Source organism: Muntiacus reevesi, chromosome 18 (assembly GCF_963930625.1).
Source record: "Muntiacus reevesi chromosome 18, mMunRee1.1, whole genome shotgun sequence".
NCBI classification, from domain to species: domain Eukaryota; kingdom Metazoa; phylum Chordata; class Mammalia; order Artiodactyla; family Cervidae; genus Muntiacus; species Muntiacus reevesi.
Window position 1 is genome coordinate 34,482,274 of NC_089266.1, and position 9,460 is coordinate 34,491,733.

The 9,460-nt window shown below is 51.1% G+C and overlaps 3 protein-coding genes across 4 annotated transcripts in view; 1 reads left to right on the forward strand and 2 right to left on the reverse strand.

The window, feature by feature from the left end:
- Positions 1-7,805, forward strand: part of NAA38 (N-alpha-acetyltransferase 38, NatC auxiliary subunit) — a 23,423-nt gene extending 15,618 nt beyond the window's left edge. The window contains exons 2-6 of one of the 2 annotated variants that reach the window (XM_065909967.1): positions 5,710-5,916; positions 6,050-6,259; positions 6,766-7,097; positions 7,281-7,467; positions 7,642-7,805. In XM_065909967.1, coding sequence (XP_065766039.1) covers positions 7,017-7,097; positions 7,281-7,467; positions 7,642-7,754 — 381 coding nt within the window. In that variant the 5' untranslated portion in view covers positions 5,710-5,916; positions 6,050-6,259; positions 6,766-7,016 and the 3' untranslated portion in view covers positions 7,755-7,805. The remainder of the gene's footprint in view (positions 1-5,709; positions 5,917-6,049; positions 6,260-6,765; positions 7,098-7,280; positions 7,468-7,641) is intronic. The other variant, XM_065909968.1, reaches the window with a different exon arrangement.
- Positions 4,954-6,440, reverse strand: CYB5D1 (cytochrome b5 domain containing 1). The gene is made up of 4 exons (XM_065909969.1): positions 6,214-6,440; positions 6,057-6,133; positions 5,724-5,942; positions 4,954-5,184 (listed from the first exon to the last, which is right to left on the reverse strand). Exons 1-4 carry the CDS (start codon positions 6,371-6,373, stop codon positions 4,954-4,956), a joined length of 687 nt encoding a protein of 228 aa, XP_065766041.1. The 5' UTR covers positions 6,374-6,440.
- Positions 7,806-8,427: 622 nt separating the features above from the next.
- TMEM88 (transmembrane protein 88) lies at positions 8,428-9,444 on the reverse strand. The gene is made up of 2 exons (XM_065910086.1): positions 9,166-9,444; positions 8,428-9,055 (listed from the first exon to the last, which is right to left on the reverse strand). Exons 1-2 carry the CDS (start codon positions 9,373-9,375, stop codon positions 8,786-8,788), a joined length of 480 nt encoding a protein of 159 aa, XP_065766158.1. The 5' UTR covers positions 9,376-9,444; the 3' UTR covers positions 8,428-8,785.
- Positions 9,445-9,460: the final 16 nt, after the last annotated feature.

The following is a 9,460-nucleotide window of genomic DNA, read 5'->3' on the forward strand; positions in this document are numbered from 1 at the left end:
CCCTTCTCCTCCCACCTTCAATCTTTCCCAGCATCAGGGTCTTTTCAAATGAGTCAGCTCTTCGTGTGAGGTGGCCAAAGTATTGGCATTTCAGCTTCAACATCAGTCCTTCCAATGAATATTTAGGACTGATTTCCTTTAGGATGGACTGGTTGGATCTCCTTGCAGTCTAAGGGACTCACAAGAGTCTTCTCCAGCTCCACAGTTCAAAAGCATCAATTACATGCCAGTAAAAAATAAACACAAACAAAATACTTCCTTTGGCTGCTTTGTACAAGTGGAAGCAAGATGACCGGTTAAGAGCTTCACAAACTTGTATGAATCTCCCACTATCCTGTAAGCTCCTTGAGGGCAAAAGTTGTGTCTTACTATTTAGTGTATTCACAGAGTCCAGTATTGTGCCTGATACATTAGCAGATGCTCAGTATTGGGTTAATGAATTGAAGAAGTGGATGTTGGGGCCAGGATTCCAACTTTGGTTTTCAGAAAGACTCAAAACCCCACTGCTACCTAAGACTGACTGGATGTCCCTCCTTTTGCCTCCAGGGCATCTGTGGTCAATTGTATTTTCCCAAAATGGCCACAGTAATAACTCACATCCAACATGTTTTTATTACAGTGTGACTTTGACACTTTCCACTGAGAAGTGAGGCCTAGTTCCTTCCCCTTGAATTTGAGATGAGGTTATAAAAAGTGCTTGAGTTCCTCCTGGTTCTCTTGGGAGACTTGCTCTTGGAACTGAGCTACCATGCCTTGAGGAAGCCCACCCAAGCTGAGAAGGGGCCCTCATGGAGAAGAGCCCATAGATGGCATCAACTTTCCAGCTGTTTGCAAGTGAGCCATTTTGAAAGTGAATTCTCCAGCTTCCAGTAATCTACCCAGTTGACACCTTATGGAGTGAAAATGAGCTGTCCCCACTGAACCCTGCCCAGGTTACAGACTCAGCAAAATTAGTGATGGTGGTTGTTTGAAGCCACTTAAGTTTGGGGATGGTTTTAAGCAACAGTAGGTGACTGGAACAGCGGCCTATGTTTGTCAGGCAGGGAGGTGATGCCGCTCAGTGTGGCCTATTACTATCTTGTTTCAAAGATATCAGGTTGAAGTAGACCATTGAGGCAGGTGACAGGAATCCTGGGACCACATTGTATTGTCACCTCTGATATTTTACTTTTGGGGTATTTATGATTGTGCTTATGTGTATACTATTTCAGAGTCAGGGGCTGGGCCATTTTGAGACTAAGATGGAAATTACAGCACTTTTCTCCAAAATCATACACATCTCCATCTCTGCAGATGCAGACATAAACACATACACATAATATTTAGAAATCATTTCTGCAGGCCCAGGCTAATTGTGATTTGCCATAATTTTGTCCTTTATCATTCATTTACCTTTTCATGTGTGCATGTTGTAGCCCATTGAGTGAGCAAGCTTCCTGCAAAGGATATGTGCATCTAGTGACTGAGGCTTGTGGGAAATATTCACCAGGTGAATTCTTTGAAGCTGCAGTGATCTACTTAGGATAGGAAACTGTTCTTTCAATATACCACCCCCACCCCACCTCCCTCCAAAACGAGAGACCACCACAGAAGGACCTGAAGCCTACACTCATGTTCTATTTAGAATCTAGGTTTTAGGAACAGGCATTATTCACATACTCTTCATGCAAATATCCGGTCTTGGATATCTAGAGAATCAAGGTAGTGCCCAGTAGAAAGCTTTATACAAGCACAACAAAACCCACTAAGAATAAATGAACATACTCTATTATCTGAAAAATTTTTGATCTTTATCCCTTCCATAGTTCTGTGCCTCACCCTGTACACACCCACTCCTGTAATCAGACCCCCTTCATGGCCTATCCCGTGAGTTTTATTTGTCAAACTACACTCCTTTTCTGGCATGTGCTTATGAAAAAAATTAAAAACAGGAACAAACCTAATGCTAACAGAATAGTGGCCATGTTGTTTTCTCTTTTTTTCTGATCCTTTCCTCCCACCTATGCATTTCCATGGGCTACCTTTAATCCTAACCTGTTTAGAAGTTGGAAGTGTTTTTTCCTCCTCCAGGCCCCTCCCCCTTCACTCTATAGGTGACTACAGCCACCTGGTGGCCATATAGAGAAAAGACAGGTCGATTGCCCCAAAAAGTCTCTGAGGGGACGAACTTCTATGGAGTCACTTTTGGTCTTGGATCTATGGCAAGCAAGGAAAGAAACCCGTGGACAGAGATTACAGTTTGGGACCCATCCTATTTCTTGGTCCCATCTTGCCCCCCAGGACACAGCATCCATCCACTAGTTATTACAGGCAGAGGAATTCACTTAACGTTTGAGTTCATTCATCAAAATTCATTGTGTAGCAACTGTGTGTCCAACACTGGGAATACAGCAGTGAACAAGATGGACATGCTATCTGCCCTTGTGAGTTTACAAGCTAGCAGCCAGCCAGCCAATTACATCCATAATGTTAACATTACTATTGTAATAAGTGCTCTGAAATAGCCCTGGTGCTAAGAGAAGATTTAACAGAAAGTCTTGACCTACATCAAGAAATCAGACAAGGTCTCTGTGAGGAAGAAACACTTTTAGCAAGGTGGGAAATGGAAGAGTGTTGCAAGCAGGGAGAACAGCCTGTGTGCCGGCTCTGAGGCAGAAAGGCATTTAGTGAACAGAAACCCAGCCAGTGTGACTGGGAGGTAGGGAATGAAGATGGGATGATGCCAGGTAGAAGCTGATTTATGCAAGGTCTTTGGATTTAGGATTTTATTCCAGAAGCAACTGGAAGCCCCTGGGATATCTGCAGGAGGAAAGTTAGATGTTTAGGTTTGTTTCTCAGAGCTCGCTCTGCTCTGTGTGGACGCTGTTGTTTAGTCACTAAGTCGTGTCCAACTCTTTGACATGTACTGCAGCCTGTCAGGCTCCTCTGTCCGTGGGATTCCCCAGGCAAGAGTACTGGAGTGGGATGCTATTTTCTTCTTCAGAGGATCTTCCCAATCCAGGAATCGATCTGCATCTCCTGCATTGGCAGGTGGATTCTTTACCATTGAGCCACCAGGGAGGACAGACGTGGGTATGGGAGGACTGGTTAGGAAGCACTCTAGACCAGAAGTAATGACAGCTTTGAGAAAAGCAGATGGATCCCAGAGATATTTAGGTGATAGAATCTGCTTGGAGAGTGACTGTGTGTGAGGACAGGGATGTGTGTCTGGCAAGAGGTACTGAAGTAGGAAATGTGGAAAGAGGGGCAAGTTTGGGCAGATCCCATAGGCACAGGCACCAAGGCCAAGGCTAGAGCAACAGCATAGTTTTGGTTCTCAAATAGTTCCCGGGTTTAACTTAGCAAACAAGATACACATGAAACAGCTGCAGAGTTGATGAAAGGTCAAAATGATTGAGAGAATTCATGGATTCTGTCATTACATGGGACTGAATGGAAGTCTCATTCTGTCTCACAGTGAATTCAGACACTGCTGAAGCCAAAGGGGGACAGAGATGTCCCTACCTCTGTCCATGCCATTCCTAATCAGCCCCTCAGCACTCCTGTGCAGCCCACCCACTGTCTCCTAGGGGGCCACCGTCCAGGAAGATGCACTAACAATCTCCCTGCTTCTTTTTTTTTGCCTGAAACTGTCAAGAAATTCACCTGTTATTCTCATTTCCCCTTCCCTGCTTAGGTCATAGGGGACTAAATCTGGCTACTGCCCTCCATGGTTGTTCTCTTTTGAGAACTTAGTTAGCTTAGTTGACTTAGTTAGCTTCTCCCTTTGCATCACCCCTGTCAAGCCCCTTCTTGCAGAGTCACCATCTGGCAAGGCCAACTCCATCTTCCTCATCTTCCCATCAGAGGCACAGGCCCATCATGAATATACATGCCAATGCTTCCTTTTTGTACCCCATGTGGATACACTTTTGTACCCAAAGTGGCCTATCCAGTGGCCCTTACCCACTCTCGTTTTCCTGGAGTCAGTATATACCCACCTCTGTGCCTCAGAAGAGTCAGAGGAAAGGTTTGCTGTGGGTTTAACCATGAAGTAGCCTCAACAGCTGTTATTTAGCTGACACTTAGCCTTCCCTGTGTCCTCTCTGCCACAGGAGAACTCTGCTAACTCCCTTCCAGAGACAGTAACTCCAACAAACAAAAAAACCACACCATGACTGACTACACAATAGGCCTATAGGCTCCCATTATGCAGTAAGCTGGGACACTGACATATTCTCTTCATATTGAAAAGAACACGGACTCTGGAATTGGAAAGACCTGCATTTACATTCTGGTTGTGAACTAGTGTACCTTCTGTGCAATTAAGCTTCTTGCTCAGCTTCAGAAGATTTATCTGTAGAACAGTGGGAATGGTATCTGTCTTATGGGTAGTTATATTAAATTAGCATATATAGCATAATATTTGGCCTGAATTACCTGGTGACCATTCACTCCCCCTCTTCCTCTTCGGTTTCAGCTGCCAAATACTATTCAGAAGAAAGACTAACCAGTTTTGTGTGGCCAGTGGCAGATATCTCCTCTTCCTGTCTTTGTAAATCCCATCTTCCTGCAGCTATGCCATTTCCATCATTGCCAGAAAAGTTCTTCCACCCCTCATCCCTGTGTAGAACTTCTCTTTCTCTTACTATGGATAAGTTCTGCCTGAGCTCTATTTGACTATCCTCTTCTACATCTCCCTGATCTAAGATACCTTATTTTCTTGTATCATTCCTAAAAATGAATCCATTTCTAGCATTCTCCCTTGCTTTCTCAGAGTAAATGCTAATGAACCTGAGGAACTGGATCTTTACACTTCAGTAGGGCATGGGAACCTCATGCCAGCTCCCAGAGTGGAAAGAAGGTCTAGGTTCAGGCATCGCCCCTCCCCAACCCCACCTCTTTTCCTCCGGGGCACAGAAACAGCTAAACTCCAAATCTGTCTTGAGTCTACAGGAGCATACGCCTCCCGTCCTATAGTTCTGTGAGGTCATCATTGAAGTACAGCAGTACTGCAGGTGTGTAAAGTGTACTGTCCATATTGAGGTAATCAAATTCTTCCTGCTGATCCTGGATCCCATTCTCCTCCAGAGTATAATCCATGTTCAGGTTCTTGCCTTCATATTTCCACGTGTAGCTGGCAGCATGTGCATTATAGGGGAGATAGCGGTGTAGGATTTCCCACATCGATTCCAGGGCCCCCACCTGGAGGACATGAAAGCACCCCACCCCAGAATTCTGGGTGGAACACACACACACAAAGCAAAGGCCAGAAGCCCAAAAGGCGACAGAGCTGGGGTTAGGGTGCTTCCCTTGGCAGATAACAGTAGATTAAGGCACTCCACGGTCCCAGAAATAAAGTTGAAGCTCCAGCATACAATGAATGGCCCCCGAGTCCTACCTGCCTTTGTGGCAGCCACTTCTAATAAACAGATGGCCCAAACGTCACTACCCTGACCTCATCCGCACAATAAAGTAGACTAATAAGAGTACACTTGCAACTGCTGTACAAAAACACAGCACAAAAGAGCTTCTGAGGACCACCATCACTAAGATGTACAAACTGTCGCCCTGGGCTCGAATTCCCAACCTCCAGGACCCAGGTAACCTTTCCTCCGTTACCCCTAAAAGGGAAGAAAACACAGCTTTCATTGGCTGTGGAGAGCTGCTGGCCTGCAGAGCTGTTTGGAGTTTTACTGGGGTTCTTAGTTCCCTCTATTCTGCCCCCAGGCACCAGTTCTCACCTCCAGTGTGTGCTCTTGCGACGTGAGCGTGTTAATGATGCGGATATTCCGGGTCTTGGCGGACAGCCGTCCCACCTCATAACGCGATCCTTGCCACCAAGGCTTCCCGAAATCATTGGCCCAGTCCGAACGGGGTAGCTGAGGCGGCACGTGCAGGAAGCGGCCCCGGGGGGTGCGGTATCTCAGGGAACCGGTGAGCGGATCTATGTGCTTGCGGATCTTTAAAGCAGGGGAGGAGGGTGGGAGCAGTTACTGTCTCGGGCTCTGGTTGGCCTCTATTTTTCCTCTTCACCCTCCAGCGCCTCCTCCCCTCAACCCGTTTCCAGAACTCACGTCTCTGGTTTTCGGATCAAACCAGTGGCTGATATCCTGGCCTGCCACTTCCACGATGGGTTTCAGCAGCAAGTCTCCTGGGAAGGAGCAGCCGCCGTCAGTGCTAGCCATCCAAGAATCACACACCCCCGACGCTGGCCCAAATTGTGGCCCTTACCCTTGTACTCCTGTGCCAACGGGGTTAGGTTGTACACGCTTCCCAGGTAAGACACCCAGAGGTCTTCTGGCTGGTTATGTTGGGCCACCTCGGCAGGCGTGAAATAGCGACGTTGAAAATACTCAAAGTTTGGCCCGGCCACTAGGCCCCGGCTTGGCATAGCTCTTGCTCTATTGCTCACTGACTTTAGTTGCTTCCTCGCTTTTCAGCACGCACTCACTACTGCATCCTCCCTCGTCCGGTAGCTAAGGCGAGCGCGTTTATCCGCTGACATGGAAACCATTGTTCCTTTCCGGCCACCGTCCACTGAGATTAAATGCTGTACAGGCAAAGAGGGGCGTGGGCTGCGGGTGCTCATGGGAAACGTAGTCCGATTCTGGCGTTCAAGTAATTGTGTCCTCAAGAGGTCCGAGGGAAAGAGAACAAACTCCGTTTTAATTCATTCAGTGGTCTGGGCTACAGGACTCTTTAGGACAGACTATCTCGCGAGGCAGGAAAAAAAAAAAACACGAAGCGGAGGAGTGTAATTATTAAATTGTCGCTAAATTCCAGTGGGACCGGTAAGAATCTAGAGAGTTGAAAAATTCTCGCGATATCGTAATACGTCCGGCGTGATAGGCCTCCTGGAGCCGCAGCACTGGTGTAGGAGAAGCTCGCGAGATCTCTGCAGTTGCCGAAGAGACGAAAACCTGGAGAGGTGATCTCGCGAAAGAAAATAGGTCGGGAGCGCTCGCGAGATCTCAGACCACCGGACTCAAAAGGTTCTTAGGAAGTTGAAGGTCTTGTAGGAGGCCCGGGAACAAATGGCCGGAGCTGGACCAACGATGCTGCTACGAGAGGAAAATGGCTGTTGTAGCCGGCGTCAAAGCAGCTCCAGCGCCGGGGTTAGCTCGGGTTCTGGGATTGAGGGGCTGTCGGGGAGCAAGATGGGGGAACGGAACGGGAACTGCAGGTCCCGGCAGCCTCTGGGCTTCGTGTGAGTGCCCCGCAGGCTGTCGGGAGCTGTGGTTCCGCGGGCGGGCTGTAGCCGGGCGGCGCGGTCTGAGCGCCTGTCCCGCCCCGCGCAGGACTCAGACGGGGAGCGCGAGGAGGACTCGCCGGCTGCGCGCGCTAGGCAGCAGCTGGAGGCGCTGCTCAACAAGACTATGCGCATTCGTATGACAGATGGACGGACCCTGGTCGGTTGCTTCCTCTGCACTGACCGTGACTGCAACGTTATCCTGGGCTCGGCGCAGGAGTTCCTCAAGCCGTCGGGTTAGTGCTCAGGGACTGCACACCCACTGGGGAATGCGGCGGAGCCTCACGCAAGGCATTTCCCCTAAAGTGCCTAGCCGCACACCTTATTTTCTGGGGCTAGAAGTCGTGGCTCAGAGGGGGGCGTGGCTACCCTGTCCTGCCTCCCTAATGCTCTCTGACTCTTCTTTCCAGATTCCTTCTCTGCCGGGGAACCCCGTGTCTTGGGTCTGGCCATGGTACCTGGACACCACATCGTTTCTATTGAGGTGCAAAGAGAGAGCCTGGCGGGGCCTCCCTATCTCTGAGCCCTGTCGCACCTGCCTTTCAGTCCTCATTAAAACTGTAACTGCCCGTAACCTGTGTCTGTGTGTAGCTGGGATGCTGGGGCAGGGATTGCACATCTCATCCCTAGAGCAAGCTTATCTGAGGTCGGGAGCACTCAGCCCTCCTTCCACAACCTGGATGTCCAGGACTGCCAAAGGTTCTCTCACATTCGAGGTCAGGATGGGGGGACAGGCTGAACCTCAGATCCACAGGCCCTAGGATGGGCCCCTCCATCTTCCCTCCCACGCAGCTGCTCCAGAACTGTGGCAGGAGGCGGGTGTCATCCTGCTCCGGAAGGCCCATTGTTTCCCTCTCCGGCCTGGCAACACCGAGTTCCTCTTAAGCTGGGGTCAGAGAACAGACTTGGGTCCCCAAGGGGAGCAGGGCAGGCGACAGAGGCCGGGCCCCCTTCACTCTATTGGTGAGAAAGTGCCTTTGGGGTCAGGGACAGAGCTCTGGGGTCTGGCCAGGAAGAGCGGGCTAATGCGATAAGGGACGGCCAGGAGACTTAAGGATGCTCCGGCCTACGAACTAGAGCTATCCCCACCCCCCACCCCTTTGCTGTTTCCTGCTCCTGGGCCGTTTCAGGAATGATAGTGTTTGTGCCGTCCCTCTGTTCACAGGATCCCAGGACTGCGTTCAGTTCATTAATTCTTTATTGATGTGTGATGACTCCTTCCCCTCCAACCTCGCCATCCCCCCTCCCCCGCCCCCCAGTCCGTAAATACTAGGAGCAGCACCGGAAAAGGAGAGCACCAGCGAGGTCTATTCACAGGGGGCTGGGGGGATGCAGGCTCCAGCCCAGATGTTCAGGTTTCAGATATGGGTAGTGCGACGAAAGTGGGATTTCAGGGTGTGGCAAAATTTCACCAGAATTGAGCCAACAGATGTTCAGTTCGCTAAGGGGATGCTGGACCGGGTTTAGGCACGAGTGAGGGCAGGGTAAGCTTCAAGTCCTTGGGCCGACCAGGAGGGAGGGTAGTCGTCAGGGTAGTTCTTGACTCGAGGGTCCTCAGACCCAGACCTTTCCTGAGGTTGGAGCAACCTGGGGCCCTGGCGAGGACCGGGCTGGCCGCGGCTGCGGGTTGCGCCGGCGCCGGTAGAGGGCTCGGCTGTAAGGCACGAGGCAATCGGCCAGGCGGAGGCGCAGGCAGAGGCGGCGGTAGCTGGCCAGGGCAAGCACGAGCAGCGGCACGAGGAGCAGGAATCCGGTAACCAGCAGGGCTGTGAAGCCCGGGTCCCGCAGGTGCGCGGTGCAAGGGGGTGCCTGGGAGCGAAGGAACTGTGGGAGGAGAAGCAGCGTGAGGCCCAAGCCAAACAGCCCGGCCCGGCCAGGCTGCGGCCCACAGACCCCGCCGCCACCCTTCCCCGACAACCCGGGCGCATGCTCACCTGGGAGTGGCATAGGAAGCCAAAGCCTAGCATGGTGACAGCGGGCAGCAGGATGGTCCCCAGCACCAGCGCCAGCAGGAGAAGGTTGAAGGCGGCCACCAGGAGATTCTGGGCCGTGACCAGCACAGCACAGGCCCAGCAATCCAGGGGGTCCCGGGGCTCTGGGCCGCCGCCGGGAACCGGTCGCTGCGCCCCGGGGACATCCGCCATGGCCCGCCTGGCTCCCTCTCGCCTGGGCCGCGGCCCTTATAGTCCTCTTTCCTGCCCCTCCCCCGGCCCAGCCTCTCCCCACCCC

Coding starts and splice junctions, on each gene's coding strand:
- CYB5D1 (XM_065909969.1), bottom strand. CDS start 6,373: ATGCCAAGCCGGGGCCTAGTGGCCGGGCCAAACTTTGAGTATTTTCAA. Junction 6,134..6,213: donor GTTGGCACAGGAGTACAAGG/GTAAGGGCCACA, acceptor GCTCCTTCCCAG/GAGACTTGCTGCTGAAACCC. Junction 5,185..5,723: donor CGCAAGAGCACACACTGGAG/GTGAGAACTGGT, acceptor CATGTCCTCCAG/GTGGGGGCCCTGGAATCGAT.
- TMEM88 (XM_065910086.1), bottom strand. CDS start 9,375: ATGGCGGATGTCCCCGGGGCGCAGCGACCGGTTCCCGGCGGCGGCCCA. Junction 9,056..9,165: donor GCTTCCTATGCCACTCCCAG/GTGAGCATGCGC, acceptor CTCCTCCCACAG/TTCCTTCGCTCCCAGGCACC.